General features: G+C 44.7%; 1 protein-coding gene across 1 annotated transcript; it reads right to left on the bottom strand.

The window, feature by feature from the left end:
* Positions 1-577: 577 nt before the first annotated feature.
* Positions 578-2,368, bottom strand: LOC146174204 (uncharacterized). The gene is made up of 2 exons (XM_084584239.1): positions 1,830-2,368; positions 578-1,354 (listed from the first exon to the last, which is right to left on the bottom strand). Exons 1-2 carry the CDS (start codon positions 2,210-2,212, stop codon positions 1,276-1,278), a joined length of 462 nt encoding a protein of 153 aa, XP_084440365.1. The 5' UTR covers positions 2,213-2,368; the 3' UTR covers positions 578-1,275.
* Between the last annotated feature and the right edge of the window lie 24,903 nt (positions 2,369-27,271).

The raw sequence follows: 27,271 nt of genomic DNA, 5'->3' as shown, positions 1-27,271 counted from the left end.
GTAGGCTAGTATACCAGTCCACATATAAGCGCTGATGTAACGAAGCCGTATCATTGCTCTTGCGTGGTCTCGGGGTAACATGAATGCAAGGGTTCTGGCAGGCTGAGTCTAATATTCCCCTCCCATATGAAAGGAGAGGGCGAGTTGGCAGCTCCGACCAAGCGTGACGTCAGGCAGCCTTAAATCAAGTGAATCTGAGGCCATGTCAGCTGGCAGCTACCGCCTGCCACTGACCCTACCAACACTGAAGCTGAAGACTCGAGCTGGTTGACGTAGTGAAGCTTCTCGTCAAAATACCTTCACATGTCGGAATTGTAACCAAGACCATAAAATTCAGGTAAGCCCTTGCGGATGTAAACAAAACCCCAATTTAAGAGTTGCAGTGCGCAGGGATGAGCCGCCGATTTTCAAGGTGCCTGCGAATGGTGCGCTTGAAAAGAATTGGGAAAGGACGTTGGCATTTCCGCAACCATCAGCCTGCCGAGCGTCCTAAGTTCTTCGCAGTCTATAGAAGCCATCGCTCTTTGTCGCCAATGAGCACATTAGCGCACGTTGCATTCTTCTTGAAGCAGGTGTTAAAAGTGGATATTTCCCAGACGTGCAAATTAAACGTGGGGCTTGCCTGAACAATTAGTTGAGGAAAGGACAAGCTACAGAGTCTTTACGTTTATTGCATAGAGGTTGGGTCGTGGTATATGCAGCGCACGAACACAGCCTTGTAGAACATAAATGTGAAATTTTGAGCAGGTGCCCGGTTGCAGAGAGAAGAACGGTGCTGGGCTCAGATGCTTTATAAAGAGTACAATGCAGTTGTCAGGTCCAATAGTATGCCAAGGAATAGCGGCACAACGATAACACCAAAACGAGAGACAACATATGCGCACACTGCCAACTGTGAATACAAAAGCAAAAAGCCAATTATTTCCTTTACACCAAAGCACATCACCTACCGCAATCTCACAAACCTTTGTCATATGCGCATAAGGGAAAAAGCAATAAAAGTGATCCTTTACATAAAAAGTAAAATGAATGTTTAAGTACGGGAAAAGTGGCGACGCCCACAGTATTTCCTGTGCATACAGGAGCGCTCGCTACTGGTACTCTCACGGGCTCTTTCCGTATCTTAGATTAGAGTCAAATTATAAGCGCAGATAAACAGATAAAACAGGATTGGAACACAGAAGAAATAACTAAAACTAAAAAGGCAAGCACCTGTTGCTGATGTACTGGAGGTGGATATTAAAGAAATGCACTGATGAGTGCAAAACAAATTTTTTATTGCACTTTGTGCGTTAAGTCGCTTATGGTGATTGTACTGGCAGCGACTGAATCCAGATGGAGTGCCTGGATTGTCCTGAAAGAAGAAAAAAAAGACTCGTAAATGTATGAACGGCGAAGTAGCGGCTGGACAAACTGGTTTACAAGACGAGACATTAGGCTAACGGCGAAAGTCTTCCAACCTATTTCAATCGAGCGAAATAGAAGCAGAGAATCTTGAGAGGTATATACACAGCTCAGTTGAATAAAGTTACATAGTTCTTTAACCTGTTTGTATGAATAGTGATTAAACTAGCGCATAAAGACCTCATACATTATTCATTTACCCCTGCTGTGCAGCGCGTAACAATATAAGCAACACGCTATTAGTAAGAAAGGGCTGCCTACGCCGGCTGAAGATCCCTTCTATGGCCTAGCGTTTCCATGAAGGCGCAAAGCGTTTTCAAGAAGGCGCATAGCGTTTCCAAGAAGGAGCAGATGTAACGGATACATAGCAAAGTTTTGTTGACATTCTCAGTAAAAGTAAGCATGCCAGCATGCCGTATACTCACCCATCCAGTTTGGGGAAAGACGAGCAGGGCTCATACCCTTCGCTGATCAAGGTACCAGCGCTACAGTCCGTCGTCGAGCCGGTTGTCAGTGTGCTGTCAGTCGTCTCGCTGTAGCCGTCGCTTGGTACGTCATTGCACGACCATGCGCGCACCCTGGAAATGCCACCTTCGACGTCATCGGAGTCGTAGCCGCCAAAAGTCGATGCCCTGGGCCTCGCAGCCACGTGCTGGACTTTCGCGGCGGCCGGTGTACTCTCCTCAGCGCTAGAGCCAGCTGCAGAGGCAGATGACTTAGAACCGGAGTCTGAATCCGGCAACAGCGCCCGCTGCATGTCTTCGTCGTCGTCGTCAGTTACGCGACAGCAGGAAAACAGGACGCCCATTGCGAATGCTTTGGGGCAGGTGGCTTCAAACCTTTCGAAGAAGGGGAATATTCCAATAGACACGCTCTTGTTTCTATTTCCGAACGAGGTATCGCGACGACGAAGGTTCTTTGTGGGCAGTTTGTATGCGTACGCATCAGGTAAACAAGCTGCAAACCTTTTCGTAACCTGCGCGTTGGTCAACACGTTTGCTCTTTATAATCGCCTCGTAAACTTCTGAACTCATTGTGCAGGTGCTGATAAGTGGGTATATTGGTGAGTGTTATCGCGGCATGTTCACAAATTTTATTTAAACCTCTCTACTTGTCTTATATTTTAGTTCGTTCTTAGTTCGCACCTACTATTTTAAACGCTCAGAGAAATTGATGAAATTTTAAACTGCGCACTGGAAATGTTCGGGTGACATCCTAAGTAATATCTGGTTGATAATCAGGGACTCATTACACATGCCACATTTTAGAGGGCAGCTTATGCCGGTAACATCAAGATCTGGAAGTGTGGGGAGTGGGGCGTTCGTGTCGCATGCTTGTAAATGACAATGACAAACATTTCAGTGGGGATTGCAGCCATGCGTTGCCCGAATGAATTTCGCTATTCATTGCATGCATGACACATACTCTCCACTGCTCATGCGCGGAAGCATCTCTGCCGTTCTTTGCTGGTACTGCATGCTCGACCTGCTTAGGGATGGGGGGGGGGGGGGGGGGAGGTGAGACTTTTTCATGTCTTTCTCTAGTCTAAAACGACGATTTGCTGAATAGGCTGCCGAATTTGTCGGCTTGATTTCAACGCACCTTTATTTGAATGACTATGGAGCTTACGCTATAAATTTATCTAGGGAAGCCCTCAGAGGCGATAAATTAAGGTTGTCCAAAGATAAAGTGAGAAAAGCTAAATCGAATAACACTTCCTCAGCAACAAATGAAACCTATTTATCCGCGCAGCCACTCCACATGGTCATGAAAATGCCAGCCGTGAAGTGAGTAGGTTGGTTTGGTTTGTGGGGTTTAACGTCCCAAAGCGACTCAGGCTATGAGAGACGCCGTAGTGGAGGACTCCAGATATTTAGGCCACCTGGGCTTCTTTACGTGCACTGACATCGCACAGCACACGGGCGCCACTTCGTTTCGCCTCGATCGAAACGCAGCCGCAGAGCGTGAAAGTGAGTACCTGTGCAGTGAGAACAAGGGCTGCTTTTGCATAGATCCTGTCGTGGGGCTGGGGCTACGTCGACCCGGCCTTCACTTGGTAGCGTGCAGAGACTCGGGGTTGAAGTAGGATTGAATCTTCGAAGTTGGTGAAATATGTACAAGCAGGTTTACTGGCACTTTGAGAAAACGTATTTACAAGAATATTTACATGAAGAAGAAGGGTACATCAGCAAAATGACAAGCGTTAAGAGTTCATAGCGAGAAGCGACTGGATGAGCCGTTTACCCAGGGCCCAGAGCGACATTTCGTGCTCTGCAGCGTCCTTAAAAACCCCCTATGTCCAGCCCCTCTCTGAAGATGCTGACCAACCAAATCCAGGGCACGCCCCTCAGGTATCGGCATCCAATCGAACACATCACTGCACTGATGGTCTGAAGCACTGACTGGTCCGGCATTCATTCGTTGGGCGTGATCACTTGTTGGCGGGAAAAGCTTGGGAACGGCGAGGAGAGGAGGTACATTTCTATTCTTCAGCAAAGAAACCACAGGCTGGTTCTGGGGGTTTTACTTCTCAGAAACCCGAGTGCACGTGGCGCCGCATAGGGCTCCCAACATGGTCCCTTTTCGACAATTGCAAATCTTTCCTGCATTCCCGGGAAATCACTTAATGGCCGTATGAGTCATGCTCTTCTCTTGTCCTGCACGTCAGCGGACATGTCACTCTGTCGTCTCCTTTGGATAGGAGGCATTCATCACTGGAGGATAGCACTTCTCGACTGGAAGGGTGAACAAAAGAAAGCACTTCCTGCTATTTCCCGCAGGGGGACGTTTCTTTGTGTTTTTCCAGACGTTCTCTTGACAGGGCCAATTTGGCATTTGCAGGTTGTCCACAAAGCAAAACATGCTTATAAAACAGGATTCCTGGAAACAGGCTCACTTAGAGCCAATGGACCATCACCACATATTCACAAAACTTTTCCATGCCCACAGGCGAACAATAGAGCGCGCAAATGCGGATGCTTGGTCGTAACAGCCTCCTCCCCCGCCAGAAGAGACTCGGAGGGCAGCAGCCGCAGCTGCTGCATGAAGAGACGACTTAATGGCCTGCACGTGAACGCTTGAAGCTCGCTGTTGCTTGTCGCGTTGTCTTGATTGTTGTAGGCCAAATTGCTTGAGCTATCTGAAACTCAACCACATGTCGAAGCAAGCACTCGGCTCCCGTCTGAAGAGACCAGGTCAAAAGAAAACTGCCATTGTTGTTCGAGAAAAGCCCACTCTCAAGACGTTCAGGACCCACGTATGCCTCGAAAACCAAACGTGCTGCTTTACATAGTCATCTATATTCAAGCGCACGAAAAAAAAAAAAAACCTGATTATCAATTTGGATACATGGTGAGGAACATCTCGGACCGCTTAGAAAGAGCGGCTAAGCGCGTCCGCATTCCCATTTAACTTCCCCTTTTTGTATCTTATTTCAAAATTGTACTGCTGTAAAATCAAGCTCCACCTAAGAAGGCGACTGTTCTTCGATGTCGCAGTTTGCAGCCAAGCCAGGGGACAATGGTCCGTCTCTACGGTGAATTTGGCCCCTCCAAGATAGCACTGCAATTTTTGAATGGCCCATACAATGCAAGCGCATTCCTTCTCTGACGCGCAATAAGCCCTCTCTCTAGAACTCAGTTTTCTGCTCAAGTAGAGCACGGGGTGCTCATTACCGTCGTCATCTCTCTGGCAGAGAACAGCACCTAACCCTCGATCACTGGCATCACACTGGACCGTGAATTCTCGGCCATAGTCTGGAGCTCGCAATACCGGACGGCTAATCAGCACAGCCTTCAGGTTTACGAAGGAGGCTTCCTTTTGTTCGTCCCAGACTACATTTGTCGGTTCTGTCTTGCGGAGAGCGTCGGTCAGAGGGCTAGCCAAAGCTGAATAGTTAGGGATGTAGTGATTGTAGTACCCAGTCAGACCCAGGAATGCTCGAATTTCCGTCTTCGTGCTCGGCCGCGGGTAGTCTGCTACCGCAGAAATCTTAATCTCGCTGGGTTTCCTGAAACCTTGACCTACATTGTGACCCAAGTAGTCCACGGTCGCCCTTGCCAGGCAACATTTCTCGGCCTTTACGGTTAGTCCAGCTTGACGCAAAAGGCTCAGTACAGCTCTTAGATGTACCATATGGTCCGCCCATGAGTCGGAAAAAACCGCAATGTCGTCTAAATAAGGCACCGCGAATGTTTCACACCCCTTTAAAACCCTATCCATGAGTCGGGAAAAACAAAATGGAGCATTTTTGAGCCCGAAACTCATCATTGTTGGCTGGTAGCTGCCCGTCGGAGTGACGAAAGCCGCGTATCTGCTGGCGCGTTCAGTGAGCGGTACTTGCCAGTATCCTCGAGTAAGGTCCAGCGTAGTCACATATGCCGCTCTACTGACCTGTTCTACTCTCTCCTCAATATTCGGAATAGGATACACTTGATCCCTGGTGAGAGAATTTAGCTTTCGGTAGTCTACCACAGGCCTAGGGTCTTTACCTGGAGCTTCTACTAAGATCATAGGCGAAGCATAATCGCTTTCCGAGGGTTTTATTACTCCCAATTCCAGCATGCGAGTTACTTCCCTATCCAGAATTTCTCTTTGCCTTGGAGAAAATCGGTAGCACCTTGATCGCACTGGCACGTCTGAAGTCAGCTCAATATCGTGCTCAGTCAAATCAGTTCTGCCTGGCCTGTCCACGAAGCAGGCCTCAAACTCTGTTATTATCTCGCCCAGATCGGACAGCTGGGATTTCTTTAGTTCTCCTCTCTGCTCCGTCTTTTTGAGAAGCTCCTGAGCGTTGCTTCCCTTTCCGCTGAGGCAAATCAAGTTGTCCCCCATCTCCTCGGGAAGGTTTAACGTTAGATTTACCACGGCTTCCCTCTGCACATAAGGCTTCATAAGATTGCAATGATAAATGCGCACTTCTTTACGCCTACCGGGAATTTTCACTGCGTAGTTAGTGTCAGAAAGCTCTGCAACGACTTTAGCAGGTCCTTCCCACTGTACTTCGAGCTTATTCTTGGGATCATTGGCTTGCTCCATAGCTAAGTCCTCTCGGGTTCCACTTAAAAGTCTCGTGAGATTACTAGACACTGGCGGCAAGAGGTTACTCTCAAGAACGTCCTCATTCCGCGTCTCATCAAGCTCACTTTCAAGTTGACATATCTGAGATGCCTCGCTCTCAAACTTTTCTGACCCGCTATTTTCCGCATTTACCACTGTTTTAACTGCCGTTTCCTCCGCTGTTGATTTTTCTGAAATGAGCAGTGTAGCTAGTTCTCGCGCCTTTGAACGTGTTAATGCTTGCACAACACTGTCTCCGAAAAGGATGCCCCTCTTTCGCAGTAGCATGTCCGATTTGTTGGAAAACAAATACGGATAGCACTTAGGCAGCTTTTCTGAAACGGCAGCCTCGGTTGTTAACTCGCCGAAAGGGCCCTCGATGACCACGTTCGCGATTGGCAAGCACACACTCTGTTCCTCCACTACCTGGCGGATCCACGCACACTGTCCTGTATAGTCGGAAGGCGACACATACGCCGGATGGACAACATCCATCGTTGCGGCCGAATCGCGCAGTACCTTGCAAGGCTTCCCGTTGACTACTAGGTCATGCAGGTAGGGTTCTAAAAGCTGCATATTTTCATCGCAGTCACTGACATACGAGAAAGCAATCTTTTCTTTCCGGCAGTTGACGGCAATGTGACCCTGCTCATTACACCTAAAGCATGTGAGCGGCTTCCTAGCCCCAAGCTTGTTCTTTGTGTTCTGCGCGTTGGTCACTTCCCCACTTTTCTCACTGCCGTCCTTTCTAGGGCGTTTGCCTGAAGAAGCCTTCCTTTCTTCGTTTGCAAATCTAGCAAAGTGCCTTTTATGACGGTTATTTACACTGAACTTGGGATTGCGGAGCCTATCTACTGCTGGGTTGCTGAATTGTCGGCGCGAAGCGTACTCCTCAATGAGTTCGGCAGCTTCAGTTGCCGACTTAATTTCGCCTCGGTCCTGTAACCAATTTCTTTCTTTTTCTGGGAGGCAGCTATAAAACTGCTCCAAAAGAATTCGCTCGACTACAGCGTCCCTATCACTGTAGGAATCAGTGCTCTTTAGCCACTCGCCCAAATTAACTCTTAAATTGTACAGGAATTCAGGGTAACTCTCGTCCCTGGACTTAGTAGCTTTCCGAAAACGTTGTCTGAACGCCTCGGCGCTAAGCCTATACTTTCTCAGAAGGCAAGCTTTGACCTTCTCGTAGTTGTCCGCGTCCTCCTTGCTTAGCCGCGCGACAACCTCCGCTGCCTCGCAGGGCAGAACCGTCAATAATCTCTGAGACCACGTGTCTCGCTGGAAGGACAGTTCTTCGCAAGTTCGCTCAAAGTTACCCAGATACAGACCGATATCCCCTGATATCACATATGGCTGCATGTACTTTGACATCTTGAAATCTGCCTCCTTGTTGAGAAGAGGTACCGCTAGCTGGGGACAATTGCCCGACCTCTTGCTCAACTCTACTTCTAATTTCCGGAGCTCAATTTCTAGCTCCCGCTTTTTTGCTTCTCTCTCAAGCTTCTCACGTTCGTGCTCCCTTTCCTCTTTTTCCCTCTCAAGTTCACGCTCCCTTTCCTCTTTTTCCCTCTGACGTTCGCGCTCCCTTTCCTCTTTTTCCCTCTCATTCTGCTGTCTGAGCTGTTCCTTTTTTTGACCGATGAGGTTCCATGCTTCACTGAGCTCCTCATCATCGGCTCCCAAATCTGTGATTGCCTTTATAATCAAAGGTTTTCGTGCCAAACCACTTGTATCAATTCCCAATTCCTCACACAATTGCAACAGTTCCGGTTTCTGCAGCTTTTGTAGGTCCATGATCGCTCCGAGTGTCGGCTACTTCCAAAACAACAGTGCAAACTACCAAACCTAAAGGCGTTTCCACACTCTCTTTACCAGTTCTAAAATCTAACCCTGTTCTAGAACCTGGTCCACATCAGAAGAAAAGCCAAGCACTCACCCACACATGCGATCGATGTTCCGAGCTGCCCTCTTGTTGGCCGATTGTTGCTCCTGCTTGTTGCTTGAGATGCCACCTCCGATCACAAGGTGTTGTGGCTTGTAGCTTCAGATCCACCTCCAATCACCAGATGTTGTGGCTTGTAGATTCAGATCCCACCGCTGGTCACCAGTCGTTGTGCTTGTAGATTCAGATCCCACCGCTGATCACCAGTTGTCGTGGGGCTGGGGCTACGTCGACCCGGCCTTCACTTGGTAGCGTGCAGAGACTCGGGGTTGAAGTAGGATTGAATCTTCGAAGTTGGTGAAATATGTACAAGCAGGTTTACTGGCACTTTGAGAAAACGTATTTACAAGAATATTTACATGAAGAAGAAGGGTACATCAGCAAAATGACAAGCGTTAAGAGTTCATAGCGAGAAGCGACTGGATGAGCCGTTTACCCAGGGCCCAGAGCGACATTTCGTGCTCTGCAGCGTCCTTAAAAACCCCCTATGTCCAGCCCCTCTCTGAAGATGCTGACCAACCAAATCCAGGGCACGCCCCTCAGGTATCGGCATCCAATCGAACACATCACTGCACTGATGGTCTGAAGCACTGACTGGTCCGGCATTCATTCGTTGGGCGTGATCACTTGTTGGCGGGAAAAGCTTGGGAACGGCGAGGAGAGGAGGTACATTTCTATTCTTCAGCAAAGAAACCACAGGCTGGTTCTGGGGGTTTTACTTCTCAGAAACCCGAGTGCACGTGGCGCCGCATAGGGCTCCCAACATGGTCCCTTTTCGACAATTGCAAATCTTTCCTGCATTCCCGGGAAATCACTTAATGGCCGTATGAGTCATGCTCTTCTCTTGTCCTGCACGTCAGCGGACATGTCACTCTGTCGTCTCCTTTGGATAGGAGGCATTCATCACTGGAGGATAGCACTTCTCGACTGGAAGGGTGAACAAAAGAAAGCACTTCCTGCTATTTCCCGCAGGGGGACGTTTCTTTGTGTTTTTCCAGACGTTCTCTTGACAGGGCCAATTTGGCATTTGCAGGTTGTCCACAAAGCAAAACATGCTTATAAAACAGGATTCCTGGAAACAGGCTCACTTAGAGCCAATGGACCATCACCACATATTCACAAAACTTTTCCATGCCCACAGGCGAACAATAGAGCGCGCAAATGCGGATGCTTGGTCGTAACAATCCTGAGATGAGCAACACATGAATAGTGCTTTAATAACAACAAATTTAGTTTGCTTGGTTTAATGGGTTAAACGTCCCGAAGCAACTCAGACTATGAGAGACGCCGTAGTAAGGCGTTCGCAAATTTTGACCACATGGGGATCTTTAACATGTACTGACATCGTACAGCCCGCGGGCGCCTAACTTTTCGCTTCCGTCGAAAAGCGGCCTTCACGGTCGGATGCTATCCCGCATCCTTGATAATAGTAGTCGAGCCCTCTGCTCTCTTCGCCACCGCAGTTGGGGTAGGGGCACGAACTGCATCCTGCACTGCATTGCGCGAAATACGGTCTGTTTTCACGCATATTCGTTCACGAATATAGTGTGAGTGGCTGCTTTTTTTATCACTACCTATCATACGGAAGCACACCGGGTGCGCACGAGGCGCCTCGACCTCCAGACACATACAGCTCTAAGAACCTTGCGTAGAGTAAGAAGGAAAATTGCGGGACCCTATTTCGAAAACGCTATGAAAAGCTGATTGCAAAGTACGACCTAAATGTCGAATACTGCATAAACTACTGGTGAAAATGTTTCACATGCATTGATTTTCATCTGTACATTTATTTCGGTCTAAAATACTGCGAAGTGCTCATTTCATTTTAACACGTGCTCCTTTCAGCAGCCGAGATTTGACACTAGAGCTTATGACTATAGCGCATTTATTCGAATATTTAGGAGACTCGAAATGATTGGTAAGCTCTTTTCTGCTACGCACGATTTCTAAACTCGCCGAAATATAGCTCAATTTGGGTTTAATTAGAGCCGCTGGAGCCAAAGCTATTAATTTAAGAGTATGGTTTGGCCCCACCAAGGTTGTTAAATAGTGTGGGATATAATGGCCAAAGCAAACGATGATAAGCTGCATGAACAGTAAAGAATAGAAGCACTTCCTGCCTTTAAATTCGTCATGAGAAGTCCTGTTCAGTACTTTCATTTTCATTCTAGACCTTTAAGACATTTTAAGACACTACGGTCTTAAAAGCAGTATCAGACTACAGTCAAACAAACTGATGCATCCCTTTAACATGTTTTCGGCCGTGAGAGCAAAATAGCAGGCCTGCTTTAAAGCTACGGCGTTAAGCGCCAAATTGCGCTCGATACTGTAGTTGTGCAGTAGTATTGAATTATGCAGTTGTGAGCCACTGCATTGTGATCGGGGTCAGCGAAATATAACGAGCATGCCGTTGGAATAGAGTAATTCAGAGGTGACATGATCGGGAACTGATTCGACAGCAGTTGTAGACGGATTGTATATTTGTAGTAGATTACAGGATATTGTGTTAACAGAAAAATGCTTGCTTTAGGGTAATGTGTAAACACCGATCCACCCCGAGTTTTCAGCGTATGACATGTGCAAAAATTCGGCTTCAATGTCCTCTATGAATACCGCTATTACTTCTTAGAAAGTCTTGTCTGTCCGTGCAGGTTCCACGCAGATAGCTTATGCAGAGGTCTTTTTGAGCACTCCACAGTGTGACAAGGGACATAATGCAACATAAGAGATATCCTGCCTTGCACGCGCGTGTGCTGGATTGCCATTCCTCCTGTTCTTTGTACTGTCAATTGCGTAACTTTTGCACTGTGAAGATAGCAGGGAGCTAGTCATGCGCTGCCGAGTTAGTCTCTATGCTTTTGTATAAACTGGCGTATAACCTCAAAAAGTATCACCACTTGCTCGGGAATAACAGCGGTATTAGTGGACGCTGTCGAAAAAAGTATCAAAACAGCGTTTTTTTGTACGCAATCTGCATATCTGGCTTCACGTCTCCGATTTGTAGCTTCTTGTCACATATATGCTGTTTATTTATGTTGCACTACGAATACAACCGCCAACAAGAAAACAGGGAGTGCGTCGCAAAGTGGCAGCTACATTGTCAACATATGACGGCAGGCATCCCGTCATGCGAATAAACAATGCAAGCTGTGGAGGTAGAATTGCTTTGCGTGGATTCAACTAGCAACTTGCTTTTAACAGGAAGAGCAGACGGTGTAGAAACCCCAGGGTAATGTTGATCATCCCACATACAAAGACAAATTTCAACGCTGATGAGGAGAAAAGTTTCGTAAAGGAGGAGCAATGTTATGAAGCAGTATTGTTTTCTCGGGTATATAAAGCTCATCGAATAATTGCTCCTGCAACATTTTTTAGGCAGTTGAGTTGGTGTAACCCGGAGTAATAGAGAAGTGAATGATGCAAGCGGAATTTGCGAGTTAGGTTAAGTTACAGCTTGTCTTCTGCCGAGTCTGACTGGCACCGCTTCTTGCAATGCAGCCCATCCGCCACTTGAGTATGTTAAAAAAATGTTGAGAGATGACTGTAATGACAACTTGTAACTAAGAACGGTACGAAAACTGCGCATACATTTGTAATGACTAGTAGGCGCATCGTGAGAAATACACGAAATAAAAAGAACGTATGCAAACGTTCTGGCGCAGTGATTATTACAAAAACGCGACCACTTGCACACACTAAGACAAAAAACAAATGTTATGTGACATCACAAGGCTCCTAAATTCTTTTTTTTACAGCTTCGCAGGACAGTATAAGTATGCTACAAAAAATTACCCGGGGTTTACTTTTAGTTAAACCCGGCAGGTTGCCTAAGCAAAGCCGACATAGCTTCTCTTTTTGTTTCTTCTTCTTCTTCTTCTTTTCCTTTTTCTTCTTCTTTTTCTTCTCCTTTTTCATATTCTTCTTCTTCTTCTTCTGCGGCGTGGCGTGGCTAACGACCGGGTTTACCCGATGGATGGAAGAGGGGTCCTAACTGCGGTCGGTTGAAAGGTCGAACGTGGCTACCGTTCAGGTTTACGCGACGGGCTGAAACCTCGCGTAGTATTGCTTACGCAATAAAACAAATCGAATTTTAGGTGTTATCACGAGCGTTGCAAATACTAAAAGCATCAAACTCTTTGCAGACACTCAAACCTTCTGCTTTATAGCACTAGTGATGCCTTCAAAATGAAATCTCGAGAGGCGCGATGTAAAGTGCTTCCATCACTTCTCTTGCTTGTTCCTAATAGCGAAAGCAGCATGTGCTTAGGTGGGTTTCTATGTCTTTTTGCGCGCCAACAAACCAAAGTGCGCAGTGCGGACTCTCCCAGTCTTCTGTATGACCCCTAATTGGGACGTGGCTGAGAGAAACACCGAAAGTTACTCTCCTCATGGGCGCGAACTCTGACCGCTACATCACAGAGTAGTTGAAGTTGAATTTGAAAGTTTATTTTTGAATAAAAAAAACAACTTACAAGAATAGACAGCGAGAGGTCCCATGGTAAAAGACCGCAGGTGGGACCTCTCATGGTAAAAGATTTCGATAGGCAACATAAAGAATAATATTATTGTAAGAAAATCTATGAAGCAACACTGAAAATAAATAAATACATAGTAAAGAGTGCTAGTCGACAGATTTAGATACAAAAATAGAATACAGAAAAAATAAAAAAAAAACTCATGAATTCCGCGACACAAAAGATAAAGAAATCATAAATTAGGAAGAATTTTTTTAAATTTAAACTTGAACAAAGAAAGTGTATTAGTTTGATTTGAAGAATCTTTCTACTTTCTTCAAATCGTTGATTTGAAGAAAGTGGCAAAGAGCGGGTCTGAGATATGTGGAGCAGCAGGCCGCTATCCGCGCACAATCAGCGGCAAGCAGACGCGAGGATAAGGGTCAGCTGAAGGATGCACTCTGCGAAATTCGTATTGTCACACCTCGCACCCCGCGGCAATTGATTCCAGGCATGCTCCAGCTTTATTAGGACTAAGTTTAAATAATGTTCCCCATAAGTTTCGTCCGACTGCAATGAAACATACCATGTTTTCGAAAGAAGTCTACAGCATTATATCATGCAGAGAGTACTTGATGAAGAGATGTCTCCCACCTTCTTCAAGACTACAGGTCTCTATGCGTTTCGGACAGCCATGAATTTATGGACCATCCCTGACAATGAGAAGCTTTTCTTAGATAATTACAATTAGGTACTTCAATGTAAGCTACAATGCACAAAGGAAGGTTCGAGGATTGAACTTTACACGAGGATTTCAACACTTCAACACTTTTTGGAAGCAATACGTACTTGACATATGCTTGGCCTTTTGAGACAATCTGGTAAACCATTACTGGCTCAAGGCCGCGGCTTTAAACAAAAACCCAACCGGCCTCTAGAAGAGGCAAGAGGTCTTAAGTGGTAATGAACTAAATAGCGGCGGCGTGTGGTGGAGTTTGGCTTTGAAATGAAAGCAGAGTGTTTATTTGCTTCTCTACGTTTTAAAGCGGTCAAGAGCCAAATTTTCGAATTAAAGTATACGTTTTTCCACTTGTCCTCGAATTAGTAAATAGAAAGAAAGGAAGGCCCGTTTTCGAGTGCCTCTTTTAGAGACGCAGGCTTGCCATAAAATAAGTATTATAGAACGTTCCTTGAATACAGAGCGCGATGGAAAAGGTTGGAGAAAAACTGTGCGATCATTTTAGTTAGAAGAGAATATAATTGAAAGCCGAATTAAAGAAAAGCGCAATGCCTACGTGTTATCAAGTCTTACGCCTTCCGTATAATACATCTTTTGTTCTACCAATAGAAGTGCCGAAGCGAATGCTTCGCATTCTACTTCTGGAGGAGTTTTTCTTGCGTATAGCCGTGTCTTCACAGAGCTGCCGAGCTTCAGCCCCAGTTGCGGTGCGTCTTCCTTGTTATTCGAAAACTATTTTTCGAGCAAATATCCTTGCAATCAAAAATAAAAATATATCCGCTTCTAAGAATTGATTTAGTAATTACCCTGCTGAAAAAATTGTATCAGGCAATAAACCTCACATTTTCTCACACAATCACACTCAATTCTCATAACAAATCACATACATGTCGCATATATTTGCATATGGTCGCATAGTTTCTTGCACATTATCATAAATTATGTACGATATTTGATGATAATGATGTGCACCGTATGAGAGTCTATGCGATAAGATTAGATTTTATGAGAACTGTTGGTTTTTCAGTAGGGTATTAATGCATTTCATGAGTAGCGTAGCTCTATTTTGCTTTAAATAATTATTATTTGATAATTACTCTACTACTTAGCACTGAGGGTAATGCTAGATTGAGGTCCGTGAAAAGGGCCAATTATCAGACACGCAATCTTCACCGGCTAAAATGCGCATATTCCTTTGATCCGTAAGGTGAAATGCTCTATTTAGGGCTAAAAATAGAACATAAAGCAACCTTGCAGATAATGAACGAAAGGCAGGCACCAATATACGGCCTCCAAAGAGCTACATGGTATAACCCTCTTGGCTTGATGAAGCAGCACAAGATCACCCACCAGTAACGCTTATAAAAAACTTGCCTGCCCGGTCAAACGCAGCTGCAGAGAAGATGGATTGTTAAACGGCAAAATGCCTGGTCAATATAAACCTCTACATCTGATGTTTCGAGTTCGAAATGGATCAAAAAGCGAATAAAGCAAGGCTGCGTCTTTATTCTTTATTCTTTATTCAATGATTACCCCGCTTCTATTTCTATTTCAGTGGTATCTCAACGCTCTCTGTGCATCCGCAATGTTCACAGTTGTGTATCTCAGTGAGCTTTGGTTAGCAATGTGGCGGTGTCTGAAAAACTCATGCACTTAGTCGCCGCCCTGAGGAAACACAAACACTGTATTCACTAAGGGGGGCTGCTATGCTCTATACCAATACGTAATACAGGACGAGTTAAGGGTCGGCCCGCTAAAAAAGCCACTGTCTACTTTATATAAAACTCTGCTTAAAATCCTAGAGTTGAAGGCTCGCAACAGTGTCTCACGGGCCTGCAAGTTCTCCTATATAGACGAAAGGCAACAAGAAAAAATGAATCGCATAACACGAAGTGACATGGAGAAAATAAATTTTGTCAAGCTCTCAATTCATGCAACGCAGTATTCTGTAAAATAAGATGATGATATATAACAATGTATTTTATTGTTTTATAGTCCTACATGGATGGGCAAAACAGAAGTTGTATGAGATTTACATGCCTCGTGTGTGTCTCGTTTGTATCGAATCGAGGCAGAACGAGAGGAAGAAGATAAGATGGTATGAAGTAGCACTTAACAAGGGTAGAGGCGGGAAGCCTCAGTTCGCAGGTCGACAAAACGGTTCGGTAAATGAACTTGTCGAAACGTTAGCTCGACCTGCGAACTAAGGCTTCCCCCCTCAACCCTTGTTCAGTGCTCCTTCATATCGTTTGTATTTTACCGCCCCCTCTTCCTCACCAGCAGCTTCTTCCGATGCCTCTTTCTGTGTTCTCTTTGACACCATCAATCATGACCTTTCTGCTTCTCATCGCTAAGCTTTACAGGAATTACTTCGCAAACACCAAGCCTCCTTGGACGTCACTAATCCGACCTTGGGCCGAACTTAGAGATAGATACAGGAAAAATTCACGTCCGCTTTGGAAGACATTGTTCTCTTACACAAACACTGACTTCAAAGGTGACCTGTTCCTAGACACTGTCAAAATGGAATTGAAACTGTTATGGTAACTCTGGACACGCTTCTGCGTGCCCATGCCAGCAATGGCAACGGTAGGTTTGGCGAATTCTCGGTTTCGTGCGCGTCTGAATGTGATGACGTTAGAAGTCAGATAAATTATTCAACGGCACAACAGTTCCGCGAGGGCCAATAAGCTTAAGACTTGCAGAAGAACTTCTTCACGAATTCATGGGTTGTCTGCCTTTATCATGCCAGCGGCCTTTGTTCCCAGCATCATCATGGGAATGTTGAGGTTTCCCGATAGCTCCATCGGCATGGCGGAGGCATCGGCGACACGAAGACGGCTCACGCCACGAACTCTAGAAAAGCGGTAAGCATAAAAATTAGTGAACTGCGCTTAAGTCTCCTTTTCGGCACTTCACACGAATATTTTCATTACTGCGCAATCATTGAGATCAGTACTATTCATTATAATTAGCGCCAATATCATCATTATCAATTAAGTGCACCGTCATTGTCATTACTACTGTTGTCATTACCCTTGACTGTGTTAGCGCTGTCTTCGCTACTATGGTTATTATCAATACCTGTTATATGCACCGTCATTTTCATCGCTATCATTGCCTGCATCGTACTGTCCTCACAACTACCATCATCATTATTATTATTAACTGATACACACAGAGTTCTTACTGGAGCATCACTCTCACTATCACTATCATCCCTACACTAGGCAAAAAGAACTAAGATTTATTTCTCACGAGCTCGGAGTGGAGGTTGCCAGTAGCTCCAGCTCGGCTACCTGTAACTTAAGCCCATTATTAATGCCGTTTTTGTTTTATTATCTTGATACAAAAACTGGCAATGTAAAAACAAAACAAAAAAGGTTTGAGAAGATAGTCCTTCCTACCGCACCGATCAGGGCACACTGATGGGTGTCCCCAAACTCTTGTTTATAATCAATCTTGTCGTACTGTTTCGATGCGCCAGACCACACGCTTGCGGATAATGAAACGACACTCAAGTGATCCAAAATGAAAAACAAAATTACGAGACCTACACAGGGAAATGGGTCTTTGAAGTCAATCTATAGCGTGACCAACCGACCATCGTAGTCATCACAACAGTCAAGAACGCTTCGCATCTTATGGATGTTGGAAACGAGCGACCTTCTTTTTGCACATTTGGTGGGGCCCAACAATGCCCTTAATCACGATCGGCAACCTTCTAGCCAATACCTTAATAAGAAAACTGCAGCCGCCACCGATCGGCGTTTAAATGCAAAAGCGTAAGCTGTTCACTGGTTAAGACATTCGGCTACGGAATTGGAGGACCCGGATTCGATCCCGACCGTGGCGGCCGCGTTTAGATGGAGGCGAACCGCAAAGGCGCCCGTGTGCTGTGAGGTGCTAGTACTTGTTAGAGATTTCGAGACGGTCGAACTTATTCCGGAGGCTTCCTGTTACCACATCTCTTCCCCCCCCCCCCTCCCTCCTGTCTCCCTCCTTTCTCTCACAGCCTGGCTACGTTGTCCACGGAAGTGTGACAGATACAAGCTAATATCTTTTCCTTTAAACCAATTTAACATTTAATTTGCCCGGCACCCAGAAGTTGAGCCCCCGTTACTGTTTCAATGAGCAGATTTAATCGATACGACGACTTCACACATTTTAGATTTCTACTCGAATAGAAATTTGGTATGCATTAACCCAATAAACCGTTTCACACCGTTCCAAACCTCGGGTGACCAGCGATTAGACTGCAAATTTTAACCAATGCCCCCTCCCTCCCTCTTTCTTGGTTAAACATTTTGACTTAGAGCCGCCGACAAACCGACAGAAATCGCCAAAACGTGAGAAGAGCCCAAGCTCTTCAAATTTTATTATAGCAGTCTATCACTGTGACAGGGATGCAAGCTTCTCCCGAATTTCTTTTTGAGAGAGTATGCCTTGTTCTATTGTTGTACAAGTGCGGTTGAAGAACCTCCCAACTGGCTCTCAAGGGTACTGTGTTGTCGTTGCGGGAAGTTTAATATCACGAAGCCTGGAATACGCTGACGGATCACGTGATTCCTATATGTATACATACTCATGCGCTCTTCATGCTGTGATTTGGGCTTATTTTTGTGGAATATTGTATGTAAAAGACGGGAAGTAAAAAAAAGAAAGCGTGGAGTGGAGCAGTGGTTTGCGAGCTCGGCTGGGGATCGATATGATAGTGGTTCGATCGCGGCGGAGAGGACAGGCATTTTTTAGGTGCCAGTGAGAAGAAAGTTTTTTCATCACACTTTCTGCGCATGGAGCGCATGTGCCAAGAAAGACTTTCGCCTTAAAAGAAAAGATATCACTTAATTATCGTATTGGGTAAGCACGCCCATTTATAAAAAGACGGCAATACGTCTGAAACAAACAGCTGTACAGCTAAATGGCAAAGAATTATACAATATCACAATCTCCGTTATACATTCGGGCTCTATGTATTTACAACGAATATTTTCTAATAGCAGCAATGCATTTTCTGCATTTAATACCAGTCGTTTAGATTGGTTTAATTAGCAGGCACTCGAAACGTTAAACGATTGTGGGCGACTGCGAAAACGCTGCAGATATGTTGACTTTAACTTGAAATACACAGTGAAGGAAGGAGAAAGCCTATTTAAAACGCATTACTAAACCACAGCGAGGTTGCAATGAAATAGTGAGCGTCGATCTTTCTTTGGTATTTATATTACTTGCAGATAATGTCCATGCTAATATGTGCGTAAATTATCCGCTCCTTTTACCGTCGCAAACCTCAGCGGTGACATGGTAGATGCCCACAATTCTGGATATCTAATCGGTTCTTAGTCAACCTTATTGTCTCCTATTACCATTGTTTAACGCTCAGGTCCCGCGGTGTAGACACGCTTCAGTACATAAGCACACAAAGGTTAAGCCCTACTTAGTGATAACTAGCCATTTGTTTAACAGGCACTCTATTTTCCCACTCACCCATTGAAGTTCTGGTGCGACATATGACCGCTTGTGTGAGGCTACTCGTGTGTTTCTACGACGTGATTCTGTATTTTGTTCGAGTGCAAATATTGTTTTATTTATGTTATTCCTGTGAGAAGAAGGTATTTTGCCGGTGCTTGAAATGCTTTCGAGCACTTTAGAAAGCGCCGGCTGTTTTAGGATAACCAGAAGTATACAAAAGCATTTCGGGACTACACAACAGCACTCACTAAATTTGGATGCGTCAAGATTAAAACTGCTTGTTTACGTTGGTTCCAGATGCCTGATTCCAAATCCTGCTACTTGGCTACCTACAAATAGTACACACTATATTCGTCGTGCATTTGTGGTGCTATATATCCAGACCGCAACCGAGGACACATTCAAGAGGTCGGGTGCACATTTGCATATACCGTGAACGAACATTTCACTCAAAGTATTTTTGCTTACATCCATCATGAAAGATGCCGAGCTACCTTCTCTATTTCTGAACATCAGCGCCTCAAACTAATGCTGATCACGTGAGCACTGGCATCTGAGTGACACTGTACCATTCTAAAAACAAAAAACAAGCCGGAGGTTTCTCTGCGCTAAGTGAAACATGTCGCGTTCTACAGTCTTTGCAAGGTCGCTCGTGTAACACTCTAAGATGACCCATGTTTGCTCGGATCCATGGCAAAGCGCGCACTGCCTAGAAGAGCGGTGCGCTCCTATTTAAACCGCGGCCATGCGCCTGACGTGTGACGCGGGGTGAAAGCGGGAGACAGTATGGGCGGCGGCTCCATCTTCGGGGGCGGAGAGAGCTTGCTTGCGAAACGTTTATTTCCTGCATCAAGAGTACGCGAGCGGGCGAAGATGGTGCATGCACGCCTATGCTAGTCGGCAGCCAATCTGGGTCATGCCATCTGCCTCGCGAGCACGGCGGGACAAGGCCTTTTGGGGCCCGTTCGAAGACTACTCGAGGAGTAAGGCGTCCCAAGTGCGCACACGCCGGTGGTGAAACCACGCGGCGAATGAGTTGACTAGTCATTTGGTCGAGCCAGCGCAGCTCCGGAATGACTGAAGGTCGTTGACGGTCAAAGCGACTGAGCCGGCGAAACTCACGGAACATGGAATATTTAGCTTTCTTTAAAAAAAATTCCAGCATAATGAGTGCACTTTGATAGGCCCATCTCTTTTAAATGAGATAGTGGTGGGCACCAGTCGACTTTAATTTTAAAGCGATAGAGTTAAAGGTCCCATTCTGCAGAAGATGCGGTGGTTTTGTTGTCGGCATTGTGAGAGAGGATGCGCTCTAATGAGTATATGTGGGATGATAGAGACACAAAGAAGATATTACTCACCGGGCGAAAGCGCAATGTGAATGGAAATGAATGGGGGTTCACAAGAGACGCGAAACGGCAGCCATTGACAGTGTCGCATCGTATTCTTAAAGGTGGCGTTTAAGTCTCCCCTCCTTTGTTTATTAAGCTTTTAAATTCTACTAACATTCACTAGCTTAATATTCCCCGTGAATTAAAAATAAAATATTATTTATTCGTACGATATATGTCAGCGCTTTTATAAAAAAAAACGCATTCCGAAATCATTCATGTATTTAGAGGAACATATGTTTCAATGGGTTGCTCTGTAACTTCCCCTTGAAGAATCTTTTATGTTCACTATCTCCGAATCTCAGATATTTTTTGTTGGCGGAGAGCCGTTGTTCCGGACAGTGCAATATGAAAAAGCAAAAGAAAGAGGAAAAGCGCACCTTCAGCTTGCTGGTCTTTGCGAGCAAAACGAGAGCAGATTTAGATTATGGACAGTTATACGCGACTAAGCGACCTTATTGCTTTTGTTGAATGCTTTTGTCAGGTAGAGTTGCATATTTGGGGACATATGTACCTGGACGAATAAAGGTTTCTAAGTGTATAACGAAAAAGAACAATAAGTACGTATGCAAAGAAGAAGGAGAAGAAGAAGAAACGAAGGTGCAGCAGAAGAAGCGAGCGCCACCGTCTGCGCGTGCCTCAGGTATGAAGAAGATGTGATTCAAGGGGTCGTGTGGAGAAGCAAGTAGCGAGGCAGAAGAAAAAAATAAAGAGCACTGCAGAATCGAATTGGAGTATTGCGAAAGCACGGATGCTGCTGTTGGTAGCCTCCTGTTGCTTATAGTTACTTAATTCAATCCTTGTTTAGCCATGTTAGTCTCTGGAGCTTTGAAATGCGCGCAAATTTCTTCTTATGCCTTTTTCGGCTCTACTTCCGGTTGCATGACGTCATATCCTTGACGTCAACCACATAATTGACTGCAGTAATTAGCTATTTGGTCTTTGGTACTTTTAAATTGCATGCCAATCCCTTCCTATGCCATTTTTTGTCTGGACTTCACATTGCGTGACGTCACATTCTTGACGTCACTCTGATTGACTGATTTAATTTACTATTTTAGTATTTGATACATTCAAATGTGGCGCAAGCCATTGGCTAATGAGACTATTTTCGCCGTTACTTTTACATCTTCTGCCTCTAAATAAGTACTAATTAACTGATTGGCCTAACTTTTTTTTCGAACACAACAGTACGTCATCCCATATCGATTGACACCATTGATTAACCCCTATCGTTTTTCAATTACTCACAACTGTTGCGGACACGATTTTGCGTGCTTTGTCTCTAATTATTTACCTAATTAACCTATTGGCCTAATTATTCTTTCAGACACAACATTAGTCACCCTCAATTGATTGACACCACTGTTTAACCTCTAGCATTTCTCAATTACTCACAACTGCTGCGGAAGACTTTTATACTTTCTGCCGCTCATTAATTACCTAAATAACGTATTTGCCATTTATTATTTCGGACGCAACATTACGTCACCCTCTATCGATTGAGACCACTCACTACCCTCTACCACTTCCTATTTACTCATAACTGCTGCGGACATGATTTTCCTGACGCGGTCTGCGGACAGAAATGTGTGAACATAGCGAAGTAATGCTTTCGCATTAAAAACAAGGAGCGCCAGCCGGCTGTTTGCACCGCACTGGGAAGAAGACGCCCAGCAAATGGTCATGAAACACACGTCGACCAGGGTAGGGAAGGGCGTAGTAAAGCCTTTGATTTAAAGAAGGAAGGAAACGCTAAAATGATGATGGATGATGGGTGGTTGTAGATGAGTCGTTCACTAGAGAAGACTCATCAGTAGCCTTCGCGGTATGCGACAAAAGCTGTATCCCTGGCTACAAAGAACCACCCATTGATATGTAAACTTTCGCATTTATGGACACAATGGTCGAATTCCACCTCTCCTTCATTAGTACACTGTGTAGGGAAGTTATCTTCTATTAATTTTATTCCCACTTTGAGAGATGATTATAAAGAGCGCCCGTTCTGAATTCCCTCACGGATGGTGTGATCTGGCGATATCGACGTCAGAATTGGTGGTTTACAGTTAGTTTGGTTTTGTGGGGTTTAACGTCCCAAAGCGACTCTGGCTATGAGAGACGCCGTAGTGGAGGGCTCTGGAAATTTCGACCACCTCGGGTTCTTTAACGTCCACTGACATCGCACAGCACAGAGGCGCCTTGCTTTTCGCCTCATTCGAAAAGCGGCCGCCGAGGCCAGGATTTGATCCCGCGTCCTTGGGAAGTGTAGTCGAGCACCGTACCCACTGCGCCACCTCGGCGGGGTGGTGGTGGTTAAAAGTGAATAGGAGGTAACCTATTAGCTGAAATATGATTACATCTGAAGCACCTACTCATACAACCTATCGAATTAGTGTGGCTCACACAGGTCAATGCAGAGTATGTACAAGAGAGTGCGTTGTTGGAAAGGTGCTGAATTTTGATGAAGAAAAGGCTACTGGGCATAAACAGGTAAGGACGACAAGGAAACACAAGAAACCCAGAGTCGCAGCTGCTTTTTATTTGAGGAAAGGCGCAACTTTATAGCTTCAAACTGTGATATCACTAACCATAGGTAGTCCAATACTACATTAATGTTCATACTTTCTGTGAATGGATCAAGTATCACATATTTATTTTTAATAAAAGAACGCCTCGACCAGCTCACGTGCCACATGGTTGCGGCTCCTCATAAAATAATTTATTTCTGCAGTCGTGTGTGGTATCCAGGTACGCGCAGCAGTGCAGGGATAAATTCGACCCAATCTTTGATTTCATTTAAAGATTGGTCCATCAGACCGATGTGTACCCTCCCACAGGTGAGGGAAGCTTCGTACACAATACCAGTGAGAACCCGACGGAGTTCAATGACGCTGCACACAGTGCGTCATAATCTTCCCTTCGGACATGATCCGAGGGCACATGGAGGCGAACTTGCACGGGAGGGAAAAACTAACCAGCGCACCCTAGCGATACAACCCATTTTATAGGCTGCGGGAATCCCTGCTAGAATAGAGTAGAACTGCTGGCCCCATTTCCATAGTTTGTGACATAAAGGCTTGAGCTATAAATGGTTCGAGCTTTTCAGATAAGGACCTCTAGCTAGTCTGCGCTTGTGTTGCTTTCTCGTTCTTGTCTCTTTGCGCACAGTGCCCTTTTATATATATATATATATATATATATATATATATATATATATATATATATATATATATATATATATATAGAGAGAGAGAGAGATTTAGAGTAGTGCATTTGCTATAGAAGTCTTTATTTTTGTCTGGACGTTCGTGCTGCTTTCGCCTACCAGTAAGGCTAACTGTGGACTGTGACTAATAGCGAGGAATTTAGGAGAAGGCGTCCAAACAACCCACCTGAGCCTGGCATCCAAGACCGCTGCCGAGTGGTTGCCCATCGGAGCAGTGCAGCAGGGATGCCATCCGCTTGAACCTGTTTGACGCACGAGGCAGCGGAGGTACTCGTCGCTCCACAGTTCACCCGCTGTCTCGCAGCCCGGAACGGCGATGTCAAACAGCGTGACGTTGGCTTTCTTCATTGCTTGAGTCCTAAAGGTCTGTACAGCTATGCGTGCACCTACGAGAGATGACCTCTGCTGTGAATTCATCGCATACAACAGTATCTATTAAACTGAAATCTATGCGAGAGCCTGAAAGAGATGAACTCTGTTGTGAATTCACCGCCAGCCACCTTGTTTATTACCTAAAACAGTAGAACGTTTTAAGTGAAACCGGTTACGGAATTCGGCCATTTTTTATATCCTCGCCATATGTGATCAAAGACTTTTAGAGTTCTTTTCTCAGGCGTTGCATGTTAAAGGAGATCTGACTGTTTTTCTTTCCTGGAATAATTTCCGCTGCATCACCAGGTTCTTCATGAGAAGAAATAAGTTATTATTTTACTTACCAAGTCTAAAAAAAAGGATTATAATTCTCAACTAAAAAGGTTAGTGGAATTCATTTTTTTTCTAGATTCCTATAAATGGGATTTCATATTCTTAGTTAGCTGTTAGAGATAACGGTGACAGATGTAATAAATCACATTATACACACCTCAGCCCTAAGCAGAAGCCAGATGAGTCTGTCACATGCACTATCGCAGTGTTGTACCAAATAAACTGTAAAATAGGAGCTGGAACTGACGCATTATGGAGAACTAGAACTATAACGGCTAGCGCACCAAATTATAAGTCTATCTTTGAATGCCTTTCTATTTAAGAGCCGCGTCTCTCACCTCCAACAAGTACGTCCAAGTCGGCTTCGTTGGAAAGAAACTTTGGGTCGATAATTGGGTACTCCATGGGATCAGTGCTTCGAAGCTTGATGAATCCTTCCGACTTTGGCCGGAGGAGGATTGGCACAATCTGAAAGGCGTATTGGCCTCTCTTCTGCTTGTAGTAGCCGTCCAACATCTGCGGGCAAGTGAAGTGGTAATTGCATTGAAACGATAATTTATTTACAGTATTGTATGTCTCGAATGAGATTTAAGCGTCTGCTATACGTGATTATTACTTGCATGAAACTAATGTAATAGGTGTCTGTGCTTTATAACAGAAAGCGAAATTTGACCTGTTACTCTCCAAACAAAGCGGATGTTTTTCTTTGTTTTTCATTTTGGTACTAACAAAGTGAAATTAAAAAAAAATTAGTTTCCAATTTCTCTCCGCCGTGTTACGAAAATCATGTAGTTACAAAATTTATGAATATTATGCCCATAAACCAACACCTTCGCGGCCACATGCGCGATAGGTGAACTGCGTTCGAAAAATTTACTACGTGAAGTCTTGTTTCATTGTCAACTATTATAACTATCATTGCATTTTAAACAAAGTTTTCAAATCACACATATTTAAATTTTTATTGTGGTGATTCATGAAAACTTTCTTGTGTACTTGCTTGAATTTATTTGCTGCCAGCTTGATGCCCTTTATGTCTTTCCTTGAGAGAAGAAATAGGGACCGCTTGAGAAAACGTTCTATGTTCAGACTAAAGCAGCACAACTGCTATCCTTTTTAATGTATGCGCTGAGAACGTGACAAAAAAATTACCCTTAGTATTCATTAACTTCTTTCGAGAGGAAAAGATATGGTAGAATTTTAACATAATTAAATTTAGAAGACTTGTGAAAACATGTGCTTGGGGTTGCCAGTTCATGCCTTGCATTGCGTTCAGAAGTGTGTAAGGACTGCTATAGGCATGAAATAAAGAGCGAGACAGTGGAAATAAAACATGCCTGCTGATAGGCTGCAGCAATCGCTACGAGGTTTCGTATTCCTTTAAAAAGTGAAGGTACTGTGTTCAAATCTGGTGCGAAGGGTGTCTTTTCTTTTGTATTAATTTAACATTGACTGTTGTGAGGCGTGTATTCGGCTGTTGTGAGTTCAACCTATATAAATGAAGATACGCAACGGTGAGGCACACAGGCCCTTGAATAGATGCCTTCGCAATAAAATATGTGTGCGAAAGCGTGTGACTCCTGCGTATGCATTTTTTAACATACTCCGCATTGACGAAACCATTTTCTTTCCATAAGTATTTTCGTTCCTGATGTGACGTCTTCTCTGGCCCGTTTTTTCCTTTCATATATACGATGGGGCCACAGCTTTTCTCACACAGTGACGACCTCATGATTATTACCTCATTAATTCAGATCTGCCCTTCACTCGAAGCTGATGCCCCTAGTCATTTGAGCTTAGTTCACGTGAGATTGGATGTTAATTACTTCACGTGACTTCTTTATCATGCATGCTGATCACGGCTTACTATTGTGTTGGATATGGGCTGTCAATAGGATCTCCCTGAAAGCAGCCATTATACTTGTCACCCGCACGTGCCTAGTAATCATAACTGACGTCGCGGTTGCTGCTTTCACCGAATGTGCCTTGATGCCACATATACTAGCTAGTTGCTGTAAGAAAATGAACCTTGATATCAATTGTGGACAGCTTGTAACCTATGAACAAGGCTAAAAAGCCTTCCTGACATCACATCGTGAAGCAGAACCTTTAAATTTAGTACCTTCCACGAGGCTGTAAATTAGGCCTCACGAATGATTGGTAGCGTGGGGTGAAGAAGCTTTGAAGTTGATTAGAAAGAATGCCCTTTGAAAATTCCCCTTTAATGGATATCGTCTTATCGCGACTGTAAATATTTTAGGTTTTTAGGCTCTGTCGCGATGTTTGAGTGCCTAGGGTTCTCGAGTACTTAGCCCCGAAATCGCAGGATGAAATTCCGGCAGCGTCGTATGCATTTTAATAAGTGCGAAAGGAAGGGGCCGAGTACTGTGCGATATTAGTGTACTTTACAGAACCCAAGGTAGAGGACCTTTTCGGTACACAGAGCTCTCAACTACAGCCTCTGAAATAGAGTGAAGCACTTTGGGAGGGTAAATTGTAAAACCCAAACGAAACACGTCGTGTGTGCGTACCTGCGTATTTTGTGGCAGTGTTGCTCTCTGAAATTTTATATCCGATATAGAAACAATGCTAACGCATTAACCGGTTCGCTGATCATATTACGAGACTTATGCGGTGCTAGCTACATAAAGGGACGAAAAAAACAGCACACCACACCCAATATAGAGTTGCGTGCAAGGTAGATTGCCAGGCTGTCATCTCTATCCTGCACCGAACGTGGTGGAGCCATTTATACAATCTATGTGTAGAAGCTCTTAAAGATACACTCGCCTTTCTTCGGCAGGCGGCGTAATTGCGGCTCATAGCACTAAATCTTAGCGAGACATTGAGGCTTCGTTTTAAAATTGTGTCATGATAACC

Source organism: Amblyomma maculatum, chromosome 11 (assembly GCF_055883805.1).
Source record: "Amblyomma maculatum isolate TAMU_Amacu chromosome 11, ASM5588380v1, whole genome shotgun sequence".
NCBI classification, from domain to species: domain Eukaryota; kingdom Metazoa; phylum Arthropoda; class Arachnida; order Ixodida; family Ixodidae; genus Amblyomma; species Amblyomma maculatum.
The sequence above is the reverse complement of the archived record's forward strand: the minus strand, read 5'-3'. Positions and strand labels throughout refer to the sequence as shown.